The sequence below is a fragment of the Neltuma alba genome, unplaced genomic scaffold (assembly GCF_004799145.2).
Source record: "Neltuma alba isolate B1F8T4 unplaced genomic scaffold, ASM479914v2 tig00012046_pilon, whole genome shotgun sequence".
Lineage (NCBI taxonomy): Eukaryota > Viridiplantae > Streptophyta > Magnoliopsida > Fabales > Fabaceae > Neltuma > Neltuma alba.
This window is the reverse complement of record NW_021636611.1, coordinates 211,088-238,344: the sequence shown is the minus strand read 5'-3', so window position 1 is coordinate 238,344 and position 27,257 is coordinate 211,088. Positions and strand designations below refer to the sequence as shown.

Genomic DNA, 27,257 nt, shown 5'->3' with positions numbered 1-27,257 from the left:
CTCAAATCAAAACTGTTTAAATTGGAACTCCCTTTGGCAAATAACAAGCACCAAGGACATTTTGATCATGTTTTTTTTTTTCAATATGAATGTGGCTTTGGTCCCCTGGCACAAGAATTTACTATTTTTTGTCTTTCTTAATTGAACACTTTAATTTTACTCTGTTGGTATCATTAACCTCTGTAACTTTGCTTTGTTAATACTGCTAGCTTTTATGCAAAAGCTAATAATGCTAAGTGTTTAATATAAAAAAATACATATTTCAAATTAAAAATTGATTGATGGTACCATTGATAGGTGCAAACTGATATTTTTCCTATTTTTCCCTCTTTTCAACTAAATTCTAACGTGCACCAGAATCCAAGGCTAATGAATTGACTTCTCTCCCCACCCTTATCTGCATCCTTCACAACTTTATATAACAAAAAGCTCCTAGGCATAATCATCTTGATCCTTATTATAAATTTGCCCATAATTAATATCATACATTACATTTAAAAAATCCTAAAAGTTACAATTAATGAGATTTTAAATAAGAGCAATCTTAAAAAATAATGAATACTCCACATACGTAATGACTTATAATAAAGATCATATATTTTGTTTTTATAATAAAAACCAGAATGATATGTATTTTCCTTAGAAGAATTGAGAATGATAACTTAAAACAACTTCTCCGTAATAAATCATTGCTTAAGAGCAGCAATGTTTGCCCTTTTAAAATGATGGCTTGCTTAAACCTGGATCACATAATCGGGAGTCAATGGTAGAAACAATATTATCTATCCGGATAATGATGCGTGGTTAAACAAATATTTTATCTTGTAAACATCAAATAAAACAGTATTCTAATTCCATATTTTAGACAAATTACTAAAAATTAAAAATAAACTATTGCATTTTTTTGCCAACAAAAGTATTGCATTTGAATGATTTAATTCAATATCAATATCAACATAAATGGGAAAAAAAAAAAGAAATTCACATTATTTACACACTCAACTAACATCCACATGCTATTATTAATTCATAACAATACATTGGAAAGAGGGGTTAATGTCCACTGAACATCCTAAATTATTAGAATATTTTAAAACTAAATGTACCTGAAAAAATACTTAAGTTGCGGTTACACTTTTACTCTTAAAAAAAAGTCCCAACTTGTTAAATACTCCCTCGGCCTCGGTCTTATTTATACACTTTAAATTTAGAGAAAGGTAAAATCCAATAATATATTTTTTATTTTTTTCTTAATTATTTATTATCTCTCAAGTCCTAATAACAATCTAAGTAACCTGTAATGATAAGTTCTACGGTAAAAAATAACAACATCTGAAACTTGTTTTGTAATTTTTTTTTATAAGACTTGATTGTAATTCTTGCTTGAATTATCAGGTTGCATGGTTTTTTTTTTTTGGTGGGGGGGGTTTAAACAAGACATGATGTGTGTGGGAGTCACATGGTTTGAAGTTCGGGAAAAGATCCCATTCCGAAGCAAAACATGAAGTGATTATAACATAGGCTTGCCCCGCTCTGATGTTAACCTCGGACCCCAAGCAAAGTGGATAACCGTGCACCATAAACTCAAACACCAACATTAGATGGCCCCTTAATTACACATTGATCCCACGCCACTACTTTATATCCTCTGGATGAAGTCGAACCGTCGCATTTATGCAAATTACAAATTCAGTTTTCAAACACTCTCTTAGACTTGTCAATCACAGATCTTTTATTCATAATCTCATAGATGCGTGCTTGTATTTTTCTAAAAAAATTTTTTAGCCCTGTCTGAATAAACACTACTGCTAATTTGATGAATTCTTGGAAAATAAAGAATGTAATAATTTTTAAAGGGTAAAAATTGATCAAAAGTCCTTAATAAGAAAGTTCATTCTTGCAAAAGCCTGAAGCGGATGTAATTCATTTTCAGCAGATTCTTATTCAAGTTATATAATATATTTTTAATTTGCGCAAATATTTTGTTTTGTGCTCTATACAGCTAGAGATGGGCTACAATTCAACTACAAAATAATTAGATATAATTCAACATACGTTCTTAAACAAATTTCAAGTGATTTTGCACAATTGATTTTTTCATTTTAGATTTTTAACCTATTTAACTTGCTTAAAATTTTATTAAACATATAAAACTGCATTTTTTTTATGATAAATAAAATGAAATGGATGTAGTAATTTTTTTTTTTTTGGGTGGGAACAAGTAAGCATCAATATCTGGTTTTGGTGGGTGGATATTGGAAATATGGGGTGGGGAGCTTATCCAATGTGTCGAAGTAGGGCCCACGTGTTCCCTCTCCCCATGTCATTCCTCGTGGTTTCCACGTCATCCGTTTCAGCTCGGCTCATCCCCCCCCACCCAAGTCCCTTCTTCCACTCCCCTATTTTATACTCATTTTAATAATTACTCATAATTACATAAGTTGGAAAATTTTCTGTAGGAATAAAATTGACTGATTTTTAGAAGTTATATTAGGTCAATTTAAATAGAGTCAGATTGCATGAATGTAAAAAAATTTTCAGTAATAATTTGATTGGATTCGTAATGAGACTCAAACTTAAGGCTATGAATAACACGAATGTAAAAATCTGTAGGATTTTTTTTGTGTGGGAAAATGAATGAAAGCGCAGAGAGACCTTTACTTAAAATAAAAAGCACGATGAGACAATTTCAGGTTCCATTCTTTTCTTTAAAGGGAAAAAAGATTTGGCTCTTTCTCAGAAACATCAATTGATAGGAAATTATTTTAAAAAATGACCTTGCAAATTTGCACAAAAAGATTGTATATTTTATTAACTATTAACAAGTCGCATGTCATTTTTGAGTTTTCTTGTCTTTTGTTGATTTTTTATTCTTTTAAATACTCACATTTGAATTTTAAAATTTTCCATCTTATTTTTATTCTGTATATAAAAATTATTTGAAATTTAATTGCTAAAATTTAGTCCATTATAAAATTATTATATTAATTAAAAAATTATGAAATAAAAGTGGACCATTAAAATTTAACATAAACAATTTAAACTACAGTGAAAAATTAGGACACTTCTAACTGGGCTGAGTTAAATTTTAACAATTTAAGTTATTTATTAATTTTTATTATTGAATATTGTAATAATTTTCTAACGCGTAAGATGTTAGCTATTGACGATGAGGTCAAACATGAGAAAGGTAAAAGAAGGGAAGAGTAAGAGGAGGGAAGCCGAGTCGCAAGCAACTGAGCTGAAAACATGAATTGGGAAAAAGAATAACTATAACTACTAGTAACTACTAAATATTAGGACTTGATCTTTTCATGTCACGCACTCGCAAAATGAATTTATTAGGATTACGATTTTGAGAATCGAAAGAGAAAATATAGAAATATGGATTCAATGGCTCTAAAGAAAGCCACATTAGCCGGAGCTTAAACCAGAGATTTAGCCGTCAATATTCAATCCTCAATTCCACTCCATCTTCCTCCTCATCCTCCATTTTTCTCTCTATAAGTACACTCTTCTCACTTCCTTCTCAACCCAAACAACCCCAAAACACAAAAAAAAAGAAAAAGAAAAATTGGTTCCATCTCTACGTTTCGTTCCTGGGTTTTACAATATTGTTCCAAAAAAGAAAGCTGATTCCATAATCATGGGTTTTCTTCACAAGCTCTGGGACGAAACGCTGGCCGGCCCTGCTCCGGAGTCCGGCCTCGGAAAACTTCGCAAGTACGATTCCTTCCCTGCCTCCTCCTCCGCCTCTCCGATCTTGCCGCCGCCCCCTACCATTACTCGCAGCATCACCATTGTTCGCACCAGCTCCGATTCCCGTTGTTTCTCCTCCGATCCCGCCTCTTTTCCGGACTCGCCCTCCGGCCCCACTACCCCTCGCACGCCTTCTACACGTAATTCTCTTCTCCCTCTCTATCTGTTTGTTTTAATGCCTGATCGCAGCTTGGTTGGGCTATAAGCTTGAATGGAACGGGTATGGTTCTATGTTGTTGCTATGATAAATTTTGAATATTAAGATAAGATTCAAGTCTTTATTTTGATTGAACATGGAAAATATGAGAATCTGATATGACCATCAGATTCTGCAACCCTGTAAGTTAACTTTTGCCGTAGGAATCTTTCTAGACTTCAAATCAACCCGTCTATTTTCTCCTCTCCCTTGCTATTGGGTGCAGAGATTCTAAAAGATAGTAGACCATGACCCAATTTCGACTTAATTCTCACATTAAGGATGAGATTCTAGCGTAACAATTCGAATTCTTCGTATGCATACAAAACATTAAAAGAGGGGAGAGAAAAAGAAACGACAAAGGATGAGATGTAAGTTATATAAAGTCACATTCTTTATGTCATTCCCTCTTTTGAGCTACGCTCTTGGATCAGTTGAAAATTTATCAGAGAGATTTGTGAAAGTTAATGGGTTTCTGTTGGTTCTTTTTCATGCAGCGGGGACTCCAGCAGGTGATTTCAAGAAATTCACGAGGAGAAAATCGCCAACTCAAGCAGGACGACCTGAGTCTACAAGTCCGAACATTTCCGATTGGTTCTCTTTTTCTTTTCCGATTTCCTGTTTGGTGCATCAAATTATATGTGCGGTTGTCTTGTTTCTTCTCTGAGTTCGTAACTATGGCGGTCTCTATGTGGTTTTACAGGGTAATTATGAGTGCTTTCGATCGTTGAAGGAGTAAAGCAAGAGACTTTGACTCGGAAAATATCAGGCAGATGGATTCGTTTTGTACACGGAAGAGAGATTCCAAGGGAAACATCGTTTTGTGTTTGTGTATGTGTGCTTGTGTATATAACGAGTAGTAGATTAGTAGCTTCCTACAATAACATGGTTCCTCAGATCATGAAGAAGGAGCCAGTTCTTCTTGGGATCCTGGAGATGGAAAGTACTGTCTCGGACCTGAGTTTGACTTGTTCTTCTCTTCTTCTTCTTCTTCTTTTTTTTTTAACTTATTTTTCGATTTCCCTTCTCTCTCCTTATATACAATAACACATATATGTATGTACGTATGTATTTCTAAGGCTCACTTCAAGGGTTTTGATTGTGTGTATGGATTTTGGAGACTGACTTCTCTCAGTGGAACTCAATAATGAAACTTGAACATTTCGTGTGTGTTACTTCGCAGACCTCATCACTTCTACTCATATATTAATATACGTGTCCATTAAATTTGAGGAAAAGATCACGGAATTAGATTCTCTAGATTTCTTCTAAGTATAGAAAAAATTAATCTTTTTTCTTTTATCGGATTCTTAAAATTTTGGACCCCTTAATCCCTCATCCTTTAAATAGTTAACAAGTGTCAAAATTCTGTTATTAAGCATAAACATAGATGGACAACTCTCAAATTTCACTCATTAAATACATTTTCCTATATGATAGATGAAGACTTATTAAGGATATACTATTTATAACTAATGAAAAACAGAACTAATTATAAATATTATATTTTACTAGAACTAGAATTAGAAAGGCTCTAAGTTTGAGATAAATCATGTTCCTAATGACTAATGAATAATGCAGCCTTTATATCTTTTGTTGATACGGCAATGGTTATATTTGCATATATTCTATAAACGAAGCTCAAATTAATACATGCACATATTACTTCACATGCATCATCACTTAAATTATTAATATACGTATGTATTAAATGTGAAGGATAAAAAACATGAGATTAGATTCTCTAAGGTTCTTTTAAGCAGATATTTGGTGAAGGTGGCATGTGAACTTCAAAATACATTTTGGAATTATGACTATTTTCATGACTCATCTTATTTGTCACATTAAATTAGTCTTCTTATACATTATTATATGGAAGACGATTAATTAGTAAGATCAGTCATAAGTTATATAAAGGTTGACTTATAAATGTTATAATTACGCTAGAATTAGAATTAGGAAGGATTCGAGCTGAAAATAAATTTAATTATTTATGATCAATGAATAATAATAGGTCTTTATATTATTTTACATTCCACATGGTCATTGATGATATACTGTAATTGTAATGATTGTTCAGCATGACCGAAAGGAGGAGTCAAATGAATAAAACTTCAATGAGAAGTTAGTGTTTAGTTAAATATGGAACAAATAGCACTCTTAAACGGATAAATATGAAGAAACTTTTCTGTTGGAAGTTAGAAAGAAAAGATGTTTCAACTTTTGTAGAAATCCTAATTAGATGGGATGAGAAAGAAATAAGAGGCAAGATTGAATCTTCAAAAGCAAGGCCAATGGTGAGGCTGCTTTCACTTTGATCTCATCAGATTTCTGCAGTAAAGCCATGATGATTAATTCCAACCTAATCAATCTCACTTCATAAATATCAGATACCTTCAGAATCCACTTCCTCCATTTTTCATAATACTTTAGTGAAATTGAGGCCTCACATTGTCCAGAGAATCATCATCATGAGCACCCAAATCTGCAAATTTTGTTTTGAGGCGCCACTACAGTGGAAAGTTGCTTTGGCTGAGCCAATAGTTAAAGCAAAGCGATGCAATTTGATTTTGATTATTGACTCTTCCAGTTTCAGGGCTGATAGATACATAGTAAATGGGCTATTTGATTTTGATTGGACGACATATATGATATATATTAAACCTTTATTAGTTTGCTAGAATCAATGATTAGGAAGGAACTGTGCTGAATGACTTATTTAATAGGGCAGATATTACACCACCAAAAACTGTCTCTTTAATAATGCAAATGAGCCGCATGAATGAATGGAAGCTTTTAAACATACACAAGTACCTTTTCCTTTATTGGTTTCGCTTCTCCTTTGTCTTCTTTATAACTTCCTAACTCATTGGCTGTCAAGTTATCAATAAATGTCATTGTGGCTGTGTTATTATTAGCTACTGCGTTTCCAAGTTCTCATCTTACAATTTTGTCATTGAATGCCTGTTGGAGCTACGTTTAAGTGGCTTTTAAGTGACTTTTAAGTAGTTTTTGGCTTTTAATGTGTTTGAGTGCCCGTTTGGATCAGTGTTTGTTGGCCCAAACATGACTTAAAATTAAAAATAAGCTCGGTTGACACGTTGGGTCTGTTTGGCAAAGCTTGTGGTGTATTGGGCTTATTAATTTTTAAGCCATTTGAACGCCTAATTGAAATAAGCTACAAGGGAGAGCTTATGATCATATCAGAAGAGCTTATTTTGTTTTGCTTTATATTTGCAATATTGTTTTTTCATTTCTATGATGTTTTCAAACTTAATTCACTCAATCAATTTCACTTCTTCATATTAAATTAATTTAAATTTATTGTATTATCTCAATTCATTTTTTTTCCATGTTTCACTTTATATTTAAAATATCTTTTATGATTTTTCTAAAGTTTTCAAATTTAATTCACTCATTAAATTTAACTTCTTCACATTAAATTATTTTAATTTCATTGTATTATGTGAAATCATTTTTTTAAAATCATGTTTCATTATTTATTAAAACTCATACCCATTTTAAGTCATTTTACAACCAAACTTACTTTTACTCAACCATAATCCAAATAACCTTTACCAATTTACTTTTACAAACTAGTTTTTTGAACTTCTTCCAACAAACACAACTCAATTATCCAATTTAGCTTTTACCCAACTTCACTTTTTCAAAAGCTACTTTTCCAATAAGCTAATTTTCAATCGCTGATCTAAACGGACCTTGAATGTGTTTAGAAGAGTTTAAAAAATAAAGAGCTGATGCAAAAATCACATATTTAAGCCAAAAGCTAAAAATTGTAGCTTATAGAGTTGGGAAAGTGGAGAGAGAAAGACAAAATGTGGGTCTTATTTCTTTTACTCAAACAAACTTACTTTTACTCAATGATAATCCAAACAATTTTACCAATCTTATTTTCATAAACTAGCTTTTTTGAACTCCAATCCAAACACAATTCACCTTTTAGCCAATCTTGCTTTTCAAAAAGTCATATTAAAAATAAGCCTTTTTTTTATTGCTAATCCAAACGGACACTGAACTGATGATTAGAAGATTCACCTATCAAAATTACATACAAAGCCACATGCCTTCCTCTCTTTTTTTCCCAATAAGAAAGCAGTGGGCTAGGCCCAAAACTGGTTAGGCATTCCAACAGGTTTGTAGTAAAGGATCACCACCCGCTTTCAATTGGGGATGTAGCTCAAATGGTAGAGCGCTCGTCTTTGCATGCGAGAGGTACGGGGTTCGATACCCCGCATCTCCAATCTGACTTTTTTCTTTTGCCTAATTGATCAGGATTTGGCTGGGGCCTCAGCCTGGAGAAGTATCAACTTTCTCGGCATTCTCATTTGCCTTTCCACCAATGACGCCATTCTCTAAATGTATTTTCGACTTCCGAACTTGGATAGGCGCCTCCAAAATTCAAACGGTGGCCGCGTCGGAAATTTTAATTTGATAATTTGGTTTCATATTTGACTGTATACTACTCCTCCGGTCCTAATTATAAGACCCAATTGACTTATTTGAGGGATTAAGGAAGTAAGTTAAGTTGGTATTTATAGTAAATAAGTGTTATCATTCTTAAAATATCCTTGCTAATTAAGTATATTGCTAAAACTATTTAGAAGGATTATCTCGGAAAAAATGTATAAATATAAGAGAGAAAATGAATTGGGTCTTATAATTAGGACCAAATAAAAGTCAAATTGGTTTTATAATAAGGACCGTATTAGTAATTCCGTTCTTATATAAAAATTAATTGATTAATTTGAGTATATTAAAAAAATTTATTAAGTTTGTTATTTATAATAATTAGGTATTGTATTATCTAAAATATTTTTACTAATCAAATGTATTGACTAGTAGTACCATTATTATAATGATTATTTTAAAAAAATTAATAAATATGATAAATAAAGTAAATTAGGGTTTTATATTTAAGACCAAAACAAAAATCAAATAAGTTCTTATATCACTTATATTATACTCCTCCGGTCCTTAGTATAGGACCTAATTATTGAGTTGGTTTTGATTCTAAATATAAGACCCATTTATCATATTTATCAATTTTCTCTAAATTACCTCTATGTATACTCTCTTAATCATAATCGAGTAGAAAAGAAAAAGGGATATTAAAAAAGATGATTATGATATTTAAAAAAAAATGTGTCATTTTTTTATAATTAACTAACTTACCTAACTTTTTTAATCTAATCAAATTAGTTAAATAAGTCTTATATTAAAGATCAGAAGAATATTAAGTACAGGAAATCAGGAAGTACTGTTACGATGTCTTTATACAGGGAAAGGAAGATATTATTAGTATTACACGTGCCCATAGTGAACAAAGGGTGAGCCGCAGAATAAAAGGGGCAGCTAGCATTGCGTCTGCGATGAACATCTCCGACAAATTAAGTGCATTCTTGTCAGAACTATTGGGGCGGCATGTAATATAAGTTATTTAGATTGAAATGTCTGCGAAAATCTTTTATTTTGTTTATCATCCTTTAAACATTATTGTTGGGTTTAGAGTTACTTCTAACATTCTAACTAATCTAATCAACAAAAGAAACTAACAATGGAATGGTCGGTTATTCTTTTACGAATGACACTTCAGAGTAGAGCAACCATATTGTTGACGATAATGTTGTTGGGGGAGAAAACAAACAAGAAGATTTCCATGCGTGATCGCGTTATTCTTAATAAATTTGAGTTTTCAGAATATTTTAGATCAAAATAAATTCCACAATTTAAAGTGAGTTTATTGAGAGACTTACCAATTACTCGCCAATAATTTCCTCACACTGGCTCCAAAATTAGATGTAGTCAACCTTCAGTTATATTTTACCAGTTAAAAATAAAGTGCAGGAAACAATATCTTTTTCCGGGTCAACAGAGAGAAACAATTTCGTTGCTTTCAATCTCTGTAAACTAATATCAATTTGAAAATTAATTACAAACATAAAAGGTCTTGAAAAATTTAAAAAACATCTTACAGCTGTTGGAAAAAGGCACAACAAGTATATGCTAATTTTATAATTTGGTGATGACCTGAATTTAAAACAAGGCTTGAAAGCCTAGTTTTTGAGAGAGAACTTAAAATTGATTTTCTCATAAACTGGGGTAGAGAAGTTGTAATATCACTTCATTGCAACGAAATTCTTGGTTCCACATTTATCATTGTGGGGCGGTCCAATGGGTAATCTTAATCGCTTCCGGTCGCCTACCCACTGCTGTTTCCCATGCACCGCCATTAATAATAAAGTTGACTTCTTAATTAAAACGTGTTTTCTGTTGACATTTTAAATTCTAATTCTAATTCTATTTTTATTGAAAACCATACATATTCGTAATAATAATTTTTTTGAAACTAAGATGTGAGGTGATCAATTGATAATAGTCGCATTGTTTTGATAAGATGATAGTAGTCGCATCCTAATAAAACATAATTAGTTCACTTAATTACGAAGAAAAAAAAATTTTCTATCTTTTGATAGCCACATATGCTCCTTGGTCCTGGGAGGCAAGGAGAAGAGGGATTTTTTTTTTCTTCCATTCCATTTATAAGTTGCATATAAATTTCTTGCGTGAATATATTACTTTTTAGTTCTGAATATAAGAGTTAAATAATTAATTTGGATATATTGTAAAAATTAGTTAAGTTAGTGATTTGTAACAAATGTGTGTTGGTTTTCCTGACTTATCTTTTTAATCATATACTATTGGAACTATCTTTTAGTTAGATTTCTTACGTTAATAGGGATATTTTGAAAAAAAATTATAAATTTGAGAATCCAAGTAAATTAAAATCTTATATTTATAACTATATTTAACTTTTCAACTAATTCTTATATTAAGAATCAAAAGTTTATATCATTTTTCTTTATTTATTATTGTGTAAAATATTATTTTTTTAAAAAAATATATTAAATATAGATAAAGTTTAAAAGTTATTAAATTTAAAGACTGAGTTAATAAAATTTAAAAATTTTTCTAATTCTTAAGAACATTAAAAATAGAAAGTTCTAAATGGGATTATAGGAGGATTCTTATGAAAGGCGGACAACTCCAATAATTCAAAAAAGCAAGAGGAGAGAGGAGTTTATAGCATGACCGATTTGACATGTTATGATTAAACAAATGGGTTTAGGGATTAACCTCAAAATCAGCACGGAGATCTCATTAGGCCGAAATTTCAACCCGATAATAATCCTCTGATCAAGTGGTTAATGATCACAGATTTGGTCGAAACGACAAAACCATGGCGCCTTTTTCTTTTCGGGATAGAGAAAGAGCGAATGTAATTCCGCAACGTGGGACGCGAGTGATGATTGGAGCACCGACCGGGTTGGACACGTGGGAGATGTTGATTGGCTGAGGGAAATTGCTGCGACAGCAAGAGAGAATAGAAGCCACTCCCCGCGCATTCCATGAGACCCGCGTTCTTCTGACAGTGAGAGCTCGCAACGGTAACCCAACAAGAACACCATGTGAATGACACGTATCCCAGGATGGGGGACTTTTGTCGTGATGGGACCCACCCCCACTGTGCTTCTTCTCTCCCGTCAATACGCAATACTCTTTATGAGCTTTAATTTGAAGAAGAATATACTCTATGTTATAAGTTTTAATTTTAGGGTTTGTTTCAATATTTAATATATTATTTATTTTATTTTTAATTATTTATTATATCTTTTTGGTCATACTCTCATGTTATATTTTCTCAAACACTTTCTTTTATTATTATTTTTATTTATTATAAAGACATATTTAAAAATAAAATTATATTTTAAACTTATTTATTACTTTTAATAAGTTTTAACTACTCATTTATTATTTATATTAATTATTTAAAACTTATAACAAAAATCAGGGTCTCTCAATTTTTTTCTTGCCACTGTTTTTTTGCATGGACCTTCAACTTTTGCATAGAAGAGAGGTGAGCGTGGTAGATATTTGAAAGAGAAAGAATGCATGTTATAAAGAGGTTGTAAATTATACACACAAATCAAGATAAAATTTTTCTTATACTTATTTTGTATGTTATAAAATAAGTTTTAAAAAACTATAATTTAGTTTTCTTCCAAACACTCCATAGATAACATTTGTATTTTTCGGAGTTGAAATTTAAATGACTATGAACCACTATATCAATATTGGCCATTAATTCTAAATATTTTCTTTTTTCTGGTGAAATAAGGGAATAAATATTTTCTTTTAATTAGAAAGACATCGATACAATTTTTGTCATACTTTTAGTGTACCCTTCAAAAGAGTGAGGTAAGTTACTTGAACGCATAAGCCAATTACATTGTGTTAGTAATTTTTTTTCCATCTTTTCATTGTGATCTAGTACTACATCATAATCATACTATATGGGAGAGAAGAAAGCCGTATGCGCTAATCTCAAAAGAAAAAACCCTTTATAAAAAAAAAATGATACAATACATTTTTTAAAAAGAAACTCGTTAATTAAATACATTATCTTTTGGCATGAGGTAAAAACCTTTCGATATTAGTATGATATAAAGTGATTCATTGCGTTAATTCATATAAATTTCAGAGAAAAACATACTCGCAGTCTTTTAACTTTTGTAATGGGTTAATTTTAATTTAGTGTCATGTGACTTTAATTATTGAAGAGAGAAAGACCTTTGAAATACCCAAACGTTAAACCAGTCCACCCAATTCAACAATTTAAAAATAGTCTAAATTTTTTTTGAATGCTATGTTTTTACGACATTATGTTCTACCTTTTTTTTCCCGCAAAACCATATCTATTGATAGCTGGTCAATTTTTAGCAAAGTTATGGGATTTGATCTCATCGGCTTTTAATTCCCAAAATATTCATAGTTATTGAGCCATTAAAGTTTCCTGGCAATTCCATCAAACTTTGACTATATTAGTCGCTAGCTAAAATATACTACTCTTTGGTTCTTAATATAAAACTATTTAACTAATTTGATTAGATTAGAGAAGTTAGGTAAGTTAGTTAATTATAGGAAACATGACATGTTTTTTCTAAAACACCATAATCATCTTCTTTAATATCCTTCATTTTTCTTTTAATTGATTATGGTTGAGAGAGTTCCAGTAAGAGTAATATAAAAATTAATAATTAAATATGAAAAATATGTCTTATATTTAGGACTAACATAAACTCAACAATTAGGTCATATATTAAGGACCAGTGGAATAATAGTTACTGACCATCATGGATTAGTAATACCCATTATTTTCACTAAGTTACTATTATATTGCAAGCTCGGCAAGGTTGTGATATAAGAAATTGGCTATACCATATTAGCCATTAATTATAATCTAATGGCCATTGACCATGCAATAGATCTTTTTATCAACAAGTTTAGTGAAGTTACTGTTGTGAAGGACAAATTACAACCCATTAACTACAATATAATTGGTCATTTTGACCATAAAGGATTGGTGATTACTTACCATTCTCACCAACAAGTTTACAATTCTATTAGTTTAACAAAAGCCTGGTGCAAGTGATGACTAGCTACACGGGTCTACAGTACATTATTTATTAACTCTAATCTAATGGCTACTGACCATAGTCCATAACATATTAGCAATTATTCTTTTTCTGCAAATTTACAATTTGTTACGAGTTTAAAAATAGTAAAAAAATGTATGTGGATAAAAGGTGAGCAAATTATCATGGTATCTTTAATAAAAATATCTTAAACATAATATAAAAATTTGAAGGCAGATTAATTTTTCCCCTTCTCAAGCAGTAAATTCTTGCCATTTTCGGATGGTAAGACGTGCGGTCCATCTTCTAAAGATGAGCAGTGCACTGGAATTCATTAAATACCCACTAAATATGGGCATCGATTATTCTGTCTCTTTTTTTCTATTTTTCCCACTATTTCCACTTCTACTAAATTTGACATACTACTATATACATTACATGTCATATTCCTTTTTTCCGCTTTGCCAACCAACTACATGTCATATTTCAGTTGATGACATAGAGTGAATTGGCAAAATGTTATCCCTGCGTACGTCTGATGTTTGTTAGATTAGCTAATATGATGGTGTTTTTTTAAAATACTTTAAACATCTTTTTAATTTTCTCTTTTATTTTTTACTTGATTATTGTTGGAGAATATAATAGGGTTAATTAAGAAAACAATTTATAAATTTATGAAATGTCTTACATATATGATTAATATTAACTCTATAATTAGGTTTTCCATTAAGGACTGCAGAGTACTTATTATTTGCGTGTATATATCTTGGTCATGTAAGTAACCTAATTTTTTTTAAAAACGTCTCTTCATAATTTTTTGGCCTAACGCAGGGTCTTAAATACCGCTTCAAAGATTTGGATCTGGAGAATTAAGATCGATCGTTGTGTCAGATGGCATGCAATCGACTGATAAGCGGAAAACATCACTCATTCCAATCTCATACATAAAATCTAGCTAACTCATTCACAAAGATTAAAAAAGTGATTAAATTAATTATTTGTCATAATTGTATGAAAAATGCGTGTCACTTTTCATAAAATACTCATAATCTGAACCTCCTATTGTAAGGAAGATATTCGTGGTAAAAAAAAAAAGGAAGGAATTTTTTTTTTGGGTCAGGAAAAAAGGAGGGTATTAAAGAAAGCAAGAAAAATTGCGTAATTAATTAGGTTATTAATTTGAAAAAAATAGAGTGGGAGAAATAAAGAATATATTGATTATTATCCCATATTTAGGAGTAAGTAAATCTCTCAATTATATATATATATATATATATATTTGGTGAATCTCTCGAGTATATTTTATAGATAGGACTTAGGAGTTAGGAATTAGGATTGCAGAGAGTGGCACAGAGTGGCACATAATTGTAGTCATGTAATCACATAATAATCAAAGGGAGAAGAATTGTATAAAAAAAATAATTATCACTGGCTCTCTATGTTATAACTATCCAGATTCATTTTTTGAAATCTTTTAAAAATTCCTTCATTGTAATTTATAAGAAAATTTTTAAAAACGATTTAAAAAAAAAGAAAATTGACGGTATTAGTGTTAAATGAAAGGTATTTTTGAAAGTTCCCACTTCTTGTTAAAAATTAAGATTTTTACTTGTATCAAACAAAGTTAATCGGTCTCCACAATTTATTATAAAAATATACTATAAATGAAAAAGGAGGGAGTATATGGAAAATACGAACTTCAATAAATCAATGGATGAATGTGACGTGCTGGAGATGCCTACGTCAAAAAAAAAAAAAACACAATTGACGGTAATGGAAAGAAGGTTGAGGTTAATAATGTTGTCTTTTAAATTTCGTTAAGTGCCTGGCCAGACAATTGGGTTGATTAGGACTGCGTTAATTAATGGTTTTACCAAACGGGGGAAATGAAATATAAATAATAATAATAGTGGACGGATTCAGATGGATACGTTGTCAAATGCAATTGACTTTTCATGTCTGGTTACGTGACAAACACTGCAAATCCAACCTCTGTCAGCTACAGTTAGCCAATGCCAATTATGCATTAATAAATCAATCACAGATCTCTTCAGTTATTATACAAGAAGAATATTGAATTATATGTCTATTTAATATGAAAACAAATTTAATAAAAATGAATCATGTATCATGATGTTCAATTAAAAAAGCATCCGGTGCAACAAAAAAAACCTCCATGAATAGGTTAGGAATATAGCGCATCAGTAGCATATATTCAGAATTCACAAACGAATTTCAAAAAATTAAAAAGAAAAATAATAATACTTGTAAATATAATGGCATTTAATGTCAAGATAATTAAATATGATTACAATATACTTCATATGTTTCAAAATTAAGAAATACAGTTAATACATTAAAATATTAATTCCATTGTCAATTTTATCCTTAATCTAATGCATTGAAATATTTTAAATTGTCTACCTAAATGCTGCATTGAATTTTTTTATACAACAAAAATTTAAGTGAGTTAAGTCTCGAAAGCTTTACTAGGACCAACACATGTTTTTAGACTTAAAGAATATTTAGAGAGATATTTACAGATTATCCACTAACAAAATTATCACATTAACTATATGATTTAAGAATTTTGTTGGTGGACGATAATGAAATAATTTTTTTCCCCTTAAGAATACCCTCGTTTTGAAATAGTGGAAGTATTTATTTTTAAATTTTTTTGTTGCTCATTACTATAACCTAATAGCGGTAACAATAAATTATACTCTTCTGGTCCTAAATGTAAAACCCTTTATAAGGGTCTATATTATATGACTGGAAGAGTATTTTTTTAATTAGAACAATTAAAAATGGTAGATGAATTCTACTAACTTTTAAATAAATGGCAAGTGAAGCCCAAAAGTAGAATGAAAATGAAATTACCAATGAAGTCAGTCAAAAGCATCTGATACAGTATGAAACTTGTATTGGTGGTAAATCCTGTTCAATCCTACTTGTATAATAAACACTGTGCGATGTGCGCTAGCAAAAATGGTAGTGCCAGTAAAATGTATTTTGTCTGAACTCTGAAAGCATATATAGCTTTCTCTCTCTGCTCTCTCCCTTGCCTCCAAATCAAAACCACAACTCTCATCTCTCTCTCTCTCTAACTGTAGTCTTGTTTTTTTGAGATAGAGTGTAGAGAGAGAAAGCTAGAAAGAGATTTGAGGGGATGAGTAAAGCAAAGACCATCTTGTCATTGTAGGGTTTTCGTAAAACTTCAAAAATATTGAGACACTAAAAAGAGCTCGTGCCACGCAGAAGAAGCAACGGAAAAAGAAGAATATATTAGAAAAAGAGACAAGGGAGCGAAATGCTGGTGCTCTATTGAACTTGAATTCGGAGGATCGGATTACGCAATTGAAGATCTCTCAGCTTCTACTCTGGAGCTGCACATTGAATTCCGCGATCTTCCGACATTTTCAGTTCCGCTTTTGAATGTAAATCGTTAGGGTTTTTTTTTTTTCTCCCTTCGATGTTACTGCTTGCATTGTTTCTCAAGTTATTTGTTTATGCAAATGCGTGCGTGTATAGTCTGTTTCGCTTGCGGTTTCCTGGGTTTAGCTCCGTCAGATATCGAATATTGGGGTTATAGGAGCGTATTCAGCAGGAGGTCATTGCGGTCTCACACCTGAGTGAGGTCTTTATTGAATCAGATCTATGCCATCTAATTTCTTTATCACGAATTCGGATTTCTATATTGCTGCAAATGCTTAAATTTAGGAGCAATTTGTTTTTAAGCTGGGTTTTGGGGTGGGATCTGTGGTGTTCCTCTGTTATGGCATTCAAACGAGTGGGGTTCACCCTGTAGGCCTTTCGTAAATTCTATATGCTGTTACTCGTTTGAAAAGTGCCGATTTGTATAGTTGGCCAATTTGAGTATGACCGGCCATCATCTGATGAAGAGTTCAGTAAACTAGTTTCATTGCTCTGAAATTTTCTTACCTCTGTTTTCAGAATCTGCATTCTGAGTTTAGGATTTCTGAAGTGGATTTTGCTGATTTTCATTACCAACAAACGAAAACGATGATGGAAAATGCGTTTGGTTATGTGCATAGGTCAGAGAACTGATAGAGCTCGCTTTAATAAAGGAAAATGAAGTCTGACACACCTCTTGATTATGCTGTATTCCAGTTGTCTCCAAAACGTTCAAGGTGTGAATAATAATTGCCTTTTCAAGCTGTCATGTGGTTTTCTATTTGTTATACTTTTGTTACATTATATATCGTTCGTTTTTTTTTTTTTTTTAACTTTTTATGGGCAGATGTGAATTGTTTGTTTCAAGTAATGGAAATACCGAGAAGCTGGCATCAGGACTTGTAAGACATTTTGTGACCCATTTAAAGGTTGCCGAAGAGCAGGTTGCACTAGCAGTCCAATCATTTAAGCTAGGAATTGAGAGACACAAAAATGCAGAGGCATGGTTTACAAAAGGAACACTTGAAAGGTGAAAGCAGTGAAAATGAAGAAAATTTTACCATAAGAAATCCTTGTGTAGTTAACTTTCTAGTTCTCTCTTGGACTAATGGGCCTTTGGTGGTTGTAGGTTTGCACGCTTTGTTAGCACGCCAGAGGTTTTGGAAATGGTCAATACCTTTGATGCAGAGATGTCCCAGTTGGAAGCAGCACGGATAATTTATTCTAAGGTATGACGTGATGACCTATAGAATGTTGGTTGAAATAATTGTGTAAAACACTTGTTTGTCTTGCTGATCTCGGAAACTCCTTATTTCAGGGGTCTGGAGACCAGCGGATGGATTCTCAAGGTACAGCTCTCTTCGAAGATCATTCTTTTTCAGTATTGTACAACGGTATGCGCATTGGCTATGACAAGGGGTTTGAAAGGAAGTAGGGTCACTGTCTAGAGAAGCAAAGAAACTCTGTTGAACGGAAAATATTAATAGTTTTCATGATTAGACCTAATTTGGGGGGGGGGGGTATTAAAGAGAACATATATGCATTTAAAAGATAATGGGAATAATAACTTTGGAACTTTGAAGTTCATCAATAATCTTTCAATCCCAGCTCCTTTCTATTTTTCCGTAGAAAATATCTCTTTGTTGAGGCAAGACGATTCCATATGAGTGGACAGTTTGTCTGTAATGGTTCATTTTGATAGCACTTAATGTGGTGAGAATCTATACCGTGTGTCATCTTGATGGAGGTTTCATATCTGGGTAGATAGAAAGGAAAGGAAATAAACCATAGCCCAAAAGACAAAGGAAACACTATTGAATTTTTATGCGTGAATGTTCCTTTGATTGTACCATAACATAATTGCTGAATTTTTTGGGTGAGACCACGTAGTTCTTCCAACCAATCGGGATTTGAGTCAGGTTGGTCCCAAATGGGGGGTAAAACTTTCAATGTGGTCTTTACCATTTACAAAACTTGAACTCATAATTGTTTTCTTTCAAATGTCAAGAGCACATGAAAATATTTTCAAGATTCAATAATTCAATAATAACACCTGATATGCTTGCAAGGTAACAGAAAATAAAGTTGAAACTCTGTCTGAATAACTGATCACTAGGACTTTTATGTCCAGAAGAGAACGATAAATTGAAGAGGATTTGAAATGGGGAACCCAAATTAGATGAAATTGAGGTTAGATAAGTTTTATGGAAGAGGAGATGATTTTAGCTCATCGTCTCTTAATGATTAATACGAATGCAATCGCAATTACCTTTGTGCATCTTGGCCTTTGAATATTGTGGGCACTAGGTACTGGTGGGGTTTGCATTTTGATCTGTTAGACCTCTTTATTCATGGCCCTGACGCCTATGCATTGTCTCGGGTTGTGGCTCTTCATACCCATTGGAGTTTGTTTTGCTTCTATTCTTGCTTGATTGATAGTGACACTAATAAGTCATTTGGTCAAATTTTCTCCAGATGGGGATGGAACAGGAACCACAGCAGCAGCAGATGCAACCAAGTATTTTTCCATCCTCACTTCAATTTTCTTCTTTTGTTTTTTCTTTTTTGGATGCATTATAACTTGAATGTTTTACAATCATTATTTCATTTTTATGGCTGGGCTCCCTATATTGGTGATAGAGAATGAAAATTATTGCATCTGCCATTTAAGATGATTAGATGAGAGACTCATCTTTTCTCATGACTTGAGTGCCTGGGCAAAAAACTTGCGATGTTGCAAGGATGAAAAATTAGAAAGCTACGGGCAATTTCAGTAACTATTGTTTACTGGTGATTGCTGGAACTTAATCTAAAAAAAAGGACCAATATGTCGCTTCTGATGGTTTTTACTGCCTATATTTAAGCGGGTATTGAAATAGTCAACAGTGGGACACTGAGTTTGGTTTTATTGAAAAACTGATACTCTTCTAGTCCTTAATATAATACTTATTTAACTAATTTGAGTAGATTAAGGAAATTAGGTAAGTTAGTTAATTATAAGAAAAGTGACACATTTTTCCTAAAACACCATAATCATCTTTCTTAATACCCCTTCTCTTTTTTCTATTTGATTATGGTTAAGGGAGTATCTATAGGGGTAATTTAGAGAAAATTGATAAATATGAGAAATAGGTCTTATATTTAGGATCAAAACCAACTCAAGAATTGGGTCTTATATTAAGGATCGGAGGAGTATTACTTAAGGCAAAAAGATAAGATCAATAAGTTGTTAAAAAATGCAACAAATCAGTACTAAAGTTTTTCCGATCCAAATGTTGAACTGGTGCTAATGTAAAATCAAGGCATCTAATGGAAATGAACGCAGTGACCGTTAGCAAGACCTTTGGTGCTGGATAATCATTGTAGTGAGGCATAAAATTATGGTAAAATGTTAAGAAAAAGGAATATATATGTGGGAGGGAATCAATTATGCTCACATTGACATAATGATTTTTACCTTCTAGTTTCTTGTTAACTTGTTTTTTTTGGCTTTCCATCTTCTACAGGAAGGAACTTCTGAGGGCTATTGATGTACGACTTAATGCAGTTAAGCAGGACTTAATCACAGCCTGCGCTCGTGCTTCTGCCGCTGGTTTTAATCCTGATAGTGTGTCTGAACTACAACATTTTGCAGACCAATTTGGTGCTCATCGGTTGAAGTAAGAAAGCCCGCAATTTATAAAAACCCTGGACTTTAAACCCTCTTCGGGAGTCCTTTTTTTGGGTGTTTGTGCTTGTGCAGCATGTATGACTAGAGTTGCCTTCTATTTGGTAGAATGAGGAATCAAATCGATAGGCTTCACTAGTCTATAAAAGAAAAGGGTGTAGTTTTCTAAGCTCACCTTATATTGGGTTCCACACTCTGCAAATTTCTGGTGTTTGATGGGATTGTTGATTAGTTCTTTTCTGAAAGTGACGAAATGTGTGTGTCAATGGAACATAAAACGAAGTTTTCCCTAGTTTAAATTCTCTAGATTTGGACATAAAAGATTCAGTTGTTTACAGTCTAGTTATAAAGAAGTACTTGTATGAGTAGAGTTGTGGTGACCCGATGATGCAATGTGGCTAGAACTTTACATTGGATGTAGGAGATTTTAAGGTGGGGTTTGTGTGAGTCTTGGGCTTTATCACAGGATGTATGAGATTTTAGGGTGGGGTTTGTGTGAATCTTGGGCTTTCTAGCTTTGATTCCATGAGCTAACTTTTGGGCTAGGGCTTTCCCAAAGGTAGGTTTTTTTTTTTGGGGGGGGGGGGGGAGACTATTCAGATTTTCTTGTTAGTCCGGCAAAATCCAAGTTGTCTTAAATGTTTCCTTCATATTGGTTCCACCTTCGTGCACATGGCTCATTTGTCTCTGTTGGATTGTTGTTAAGCTCTTTTTGCCGTACAGTACAAAGCTGATGATAAGTAGCATGCAGGTTGCAGGCTTAGTTCTTAATAAGCTGACAGTTGATCTTGTATGTAAAAGATAACTTGTAATAGATAGGAAATCTTGGTGATCTGCTAGTGAAACCATTAGATGTTTCGATGATTGTTCAACTGCCAATTGTTTCCCTATGGTCCGTCATCCTAAACCCAATTGTTTCAATAGAATAGGGACACACTGCACTGGTATATATATATCCTTAATATGCGTTTCCAATTTATTTGTTTATTTTTTTTGGGCCAGAATTTATTTGTTTATTTTCGACAGTGCTAATAAGATTAATTCTAATGGTGTTTAAGTTGTAGCCTAATTCATTCTTCCTTTCCCTATTTGGTCATATTATAGAATTCATATAAAGAGTTGGGTATAGGTTCCTAGTAATGCAATTAATTGTAAGTTGAGAAGTCCATCCTTGTGGTTTTATGTCGCATTATGTGGAAGTTATGGATGGAAGATAGAAAGGTCTCTTCTGTTGGCGTTTCTTTTTTAAAATTTTCTCACATATATTTAATTAATATATTTAAAAGTTGCATGAGTTGATTATATTTTCAAAGGAATTTTTTTAATTCGAATATAGTTGGGCTATATTTTATTGTTTTTAATCTCTCAATGTTAACCTTTATTTATTATTTTTTTCTCAATTTTTTCCTGGAGCGCAGCGAAGCTTGCGCTAAATTCATGTCACTCTACCAGAGGAGACCGGACCTTATCAGCCCGTGGAAGTTAGGGGACGATGACAATCGAGTTCTCCGAGCATCAGTTGGGTCAGACATGTCCATTGACGACCCCACCGAAGATCAATCCGGGGCCCACACCAGGTCTAATCAGCAGAACACCACGGAAGCCCAAGCATCTGAACAATCAAAGTCCTCCACGTGGCGCCGGCCCATGCAATTTGCCACCTTCGTGTCTCGACGTAGTTCCATGGTAAATGAGAAAGGCGAAGCCGAAGTCGTTGCGGAGGAGAAGAAAGAGGAGGCCCCCACTGAATCGTCAACTCCAACGGCTCAGCCGGCGCGGCGGCTCAGTGTGCAGGACCGGATCAACCTCTTCGAGAACAAGCAGAAGGAGAATTCCGGTGGTAGCGGCGGAGGCGGAAAACCCATTATTAGCAAATCTGTGGAACTAAGGAGGCTATCCTCTGATGTTTCTTCGGGACCCTCTGCTGCGGCTGCGGCTGCGGCAGCGACAGCTGAGAAGTCTGTATTGCGAAGATGGAGTGGCGCCAGTGACATGAGCATTGATGTGAGTGGTGATAAGAAGGATACGGAAAGCCCCTTGTGCACCCCCTCGTCGGTTTCCTCTGTTCCACGTACAAAATCCAATGCAGTCTCGGTTACATCTGAAGATGAGGATCATAAAGGATTTAATAATTCCGACAGTTCATCCTATTCCGTTCTCCAGAGTGGTCCCCGAAGGTCTGGTGATGTTGGGTTGAAAGCTCCAGTCCATCCTCAGACCCGTCTTGGGGATTTTGACGTTAAAGAGGAGGCTGACTCCAATGTGGCAACCGATTGGAAGGATCAAACAGCTTTTAGTGTTCCACTGAAGCCTTCTGCAACAAAACAGCTTGTGCAAAATAATCTGGGCTCTTCTCCGGATCCATCAATAACTTCTGCTTTCGCAGAAGAAAAGACTTGTTTCAATCAAAATCAAGTGGGCTCTGAGTCTCACATTAGGGGCCTCTCCAAGCAGAGTGAGGCCATCAGAACAAAATCGCAAGTGGGGCCTGTTGTATCAGACGTTAAATTCTCTAGAAGGGAAGATGGTGGAATCAGAAATCAAGCTATGGGTCAATCTTTGAATAGGGATTCTCATAATCGATCTCGTTCTCTCTCAGGGCAATTTGATGGTGGTATTTCCCTACAACCTAAGGAAGCTTCTGTTCAGGTTGGGGTGATAAATCTAAGCATCATCCCCATTGGAGTTCTTCTACTGGAGAACTTGAGGAGTCAGTGAAAAAGGGCACCCCATTCTCTTACAATCAGCAAATGAAGATTGACGATTCTGATGTCCCAGGTATGAATTGCCGTAAACCTCATCCTGGTGGCAAATCACTCAGCAAGAGGGTGGCCAGGGATCAGATTGCTCTTGAACATACCAAGTTGAACCTCCCTAATAAAGAAGCTTCGGAGAGTCAAGATGGTATTCATTTACCCTCAATGGCACCTTCAGACCATGTTCCAAGAATAAGACAATCTAAGGGAAATCAAGGGCTGAATGATGAGCTGAAATTGAAGGCAGATGAGCTCGAGAAGCTTTTTGCAGAGCATAAACTACGGGTGCCGGCAGACCATTCTAGTTCTGCAAGGAGAATGGAGTGTGCTGAAACAGATGTAGAACAGGGTATTCATTCACAATATAGAGAAACAGTGGAGTCAACTCCTCCACTTTCTTCCAGAAATACAACACTCAAACCAACTAGGAGTTCTAACAATGTAGTGAACTCTGATGCTAAGATGGTGGATAATAACAATTATGGTGATGCCCTGAGGCAATGTTTCTCAGATCTCAACTTCAGTGACGATTCTAGAGGAAAATTTTATGAAAAGTACATGCAAAAAAGAGATGCTAAACTGAGGGATGAATGGAGTGCTAAAAGAGCAGAGAAGGAAGCCAGGATGAAGGCCATGCAAGATAATCTTGAGTGGAGCAGGGCTGAGATGAAGGCCAAGTTTTCAGGCTCCATAGACAGACATGTGTCCATATCCAGTGATCATCGACGTGCTGAGAAATTTAGTTCTTTCAAATTGAATATTAAGGGAGAGCAGGTAGTTATTTTTAATGGATTTTGTAATCCTTGATAACATTAAACCATCTAGAATGCCAAGTTTTTTTTGATATTTGTTATACTGATATGTGTATTGGTTGTAATTTGTTATGTCCTCCATTATTTTGACAGCATCCTATAGTTTCCCTTCAGAATGAAGAAGATGAAAATCTATCTGATTTTTCAGAAGAAAAATTATATGGACAGGCCAGACAATTTAGTGAATCAACGTTTGGGGATGGTGCTTCAAAACAAAACAGAAAAAATTTACCTAACCGAAACTCGTATTCATCCACCCGCACAACTGTGTCATCAACTTCACGATCATCAACCAAAGTTGTTAACCCTACTTCTGGAAGGAGAAGAGATAATCCTCTTGCTCAATCTGTTCCAAATTTCTCTGATCTAAGAAAAGAAAACACAAAGCCTTCTTCTGGAGTTAGTAAAACAACTCCCCGCTCTCAGCCAAGAAACTATGCCCGGAGTAAGAGCACCAATGAAGAGATGCCAGGTATAAAGGAAGAGAAGCCAAAGCGATCTCAGTCTTTGCAGAGAAGTTCTGCTAGTCCTTTAGAGTTCAAGGAGTTGCCCCCTTATGGCTCAGAAGGGGTTGTTTTGGCTCCATTGCAATTTGATGGGGAGCAAACTGATGTAGGCCCTGGCGCTGGATTCAGTTCTACTTGGGTGAAAGCTTCAATGGCGTCTGAGGCTCAGAAAAATGAAAGATTTGATGAACTGGCATTTGAGGCAGAAGATTCTGCAGAAATGTCTAAAGATGAAGAGGATGGAATGGAATCCATGGCTGTTGAAGATTTTGCATATGTGAATGAAGGTAAGACAAGACAGAGCCAGGAATCTGATAAATCTGGTAATTCCGGATCTGAAATTGGAGATTCTGCTAGATCTCTCTCTCAAGGAGAGCCTGGTTCAGTAGCTGAAATGCCTGCTGCTATGCCATCAACTTTTAGCAATGTAGGATCTGTGCAAGACTCGCCAGTTGAAAGCCCTGTCTCTTGGAACTCTCGTACACGTCACCCATTTTCTTATCCACACGAGTCCTCTGATATTGATGCTTATATGGACTCTCCTCTTGGAAGTCCTGCATCTTGGAATTCCCACTCACTGATCCAAGGTGAGACTGATGCAACTCGAATGAGGAAAAAGTGGGGCAGTGCTCAGAAGCCTATTCTTGTTTCTAATTCATCCCAAAATCAACCACGCAAGGATGTCACGAAAGGTTTTAAACGATTATTGAAGTTTGGGAGGAAAAATCGTGGGTCAGAGAGCTTGGTACCGGATTGGATCTCTGCTACAACCTCTGAGGGAGATGATGATACAGAAGATGGCCGGGATCCTGCCAATCGGTCATCAGAAGACTTGAGAAAATCGAGAATGGGTTTCTCTTATGGTCTTCCTTCTGATGACAACTCGAATGAAAGTGAGCTGTTCGACGAACAGGGTAAGCTATGCTACTACTTACTATTGGGCAACATGCTTGTTTTCTTCCTCTAAGTTTCAAGCTCAAAATAATTTTCCACTTCTATTTCTTGTGCTTTTGTTTTTTTTCTTTTCTTTCAAATATCTGTGCTGCCCTGCTATATTAGACTGCCCTGATATATTAGATTTTTTAATAAAAATCTTGGATAAGAGTTCTTTTTATGCATTGTATCTTTTTATATTTGAAATCTGGAGGAATCAATCTCTCATTTCCACGCTTTATTTATTTCTTGATGATGTGGGATCAAGGGGGTTCAACATGAATAAGGGTTATATAACTTGCCATCGTGTTCCAAAATTGATTGGATAATAGATACAATATAAGGTTATGATATTTTCCTGGAAAGACAGCTCCGGAACTCCATTGAAATATTATATGAAGTGGGGATAGGTGAACACCATTATAAATCAAAATCAATCCTATACAGTTTAAGCTTGAATTGCACTTATCATGCTCTAAATTTCAATTATATTCGAAACTAATTTGTACACCATTTAAAGAGGCTCTCTCGTCATTTGCGGATGTCATTTGCTATCAGCTGGTGTTGTTGTACACGTAATTCGTGTTTGCATATTAGAAATATTTGCATTGTTGATTTAAGGAATGAGTGTAAGTGACTTCCATAATTGACTGGTTCTCGTTCCTTGCAGTCCAATCCTTGCGAAGCTCCATCCCTGCACCTCCTGCTCATTTCAAACTGCGGGATGATCATATTTCAGGAAGTTCATTAAAAGGTGATGCCTGGCTAACACAATCTAGTTGAAATTCAAATCTGTTGTGCGTTATGCTGCTAAAGTTGTATACCGTGTGCATTGGCGAAATATGTCTCGTTTGTAACTGATTGGCTCAATTGAGGGAAGGGTCTCTTTAATTTCATTTAGGAAGCGTTTCTTCAATTTCATTTAATAGTCTTTTTCTATATTGCATGAAACTTTAAGAAGGAAATCTGTTGGCATTCAATTTTGTCTCACACAGTGTGGTGGTAAGGGGGCAGTAGATGCCAAGTTATCTTTAATGACTGAGGAGTCATATTCAGACATGTTTTGGGCTTTTCATCAATATTCAGAGATGCAACTTCTCTATTTGGTTAAACTTTTCGTTGCTTTCACAACGTTGTAGTTGTAACTTATACATGAAATTCGTTTCCTGCAGCTCCCCGATCATTTTTCTCTCTCTCAAATTTTCGAAGCAAGGGAAGTGACGCAAAGCCCAGATGAAATGTCGCTTTGTTTGCCTGGAATGATTTGATTCACTTCTTCGATGATAGGGTGTAAAGGGCATATATATGATACGAAACTCAGAGGTAGGCATGATGGATTACATAAAAAGATATACGATGATGGGTTTTTGTATATTTTCTCGGATTCATGAGGTTTTCCTTGTGATTTAGGTAGCTTTCTCTGATAATGTGTTGAAACATGCTGCATACAGAGATATTCTTTTATTTTGCTTTAGTTCTGTCTGTGAGATGTATATTAGAGTTGAATGTTTTTTAGGGTGAACATAGTCAGGGTCAAGAAGAGTGGTATGCTTGCGGAGTAATAGCTTGCAAAGGATTATTTTCCTCCTCTTATTAAAAAGAAATAATTAATGTTGTTTACTTCTAATCTTTTGCCTCTCACTACAGGCATTCTTTGTTGAACGATACATCATTGTAATATTAGAGGTATAATCCCAATTATTATTGTTTATGGAATTTA

General features: G+C 34.1%; 2 protein-coding genes and 1 non-coding gene across 4 annotated transcripts; all 3 read left to right on the top strand.

Moving 5' to 3' along the window:
* LOC114721569 (uncharacterized) lies at positions 1 to 27,257 on the top strand. The gene is given in 13 exon segments (XM_028907408.1): positions 1 to 14; positions 16,582 to 16,886; positions 17,505 to 17,600; positions 17,711 to 17,893; positions 17,993 to 18,092; positions 18,182 to 18,212; positions 19,339 to 19,381; positions 20,370 to 20,522; positions 21,949 to 23,249; positions 23,252 to 24,060; positions 24,192 to 25,518; positions 26,208 to 26,291; positions 26,710 to 27,257. Coding segments are annotated over 11 exon segments (4,155 nt in total). The 5' UTR covers positions 1 to 14; positions 16,582 to 16,886; positions 17,505 to 17,541; the 3' UTR covers positions 26,775 to 27,257.
* Positions 3,543 to 5,063, top strand: LOC114721568 (dormancy-associated protein homolog 4-like). 2 transcript variants are annotated; one of them, XM_028907407.1, is made up of 3 exons: positions 3,543 to 3,899; positions 4,453 to 4,530; positions 4,659 to 5,063. In XM_028907407.1, the coding sequence occupies exons 1-3, from the start codon at positions 3,647 to 3,649 to the stop codon at positions 4,661 to 4,663; spliced, it is 336 nt and encodes a 111-aa protein (XP_028763240.1). In that variant the 5' UTR covers positions 3,543 to 3,646; the 3' UTR covers positions 4,664 to 5,063. The 2 variants fall into 2 exon arrangements, with proteins under 2 accessions (XP_028763240.1, XP_028763239.1); XM_028907406.1 differs by having other exon boundaries at positions 4,453 to 4,549.
* Positions 8,143 to 8,216, top strand: TRNAA-UGC (transfer RNA alanine (anticodon UGC)). Its single transcript has one exon. It is a non-coding gene; the product is annotated as a tRNA-Ala (tRNA).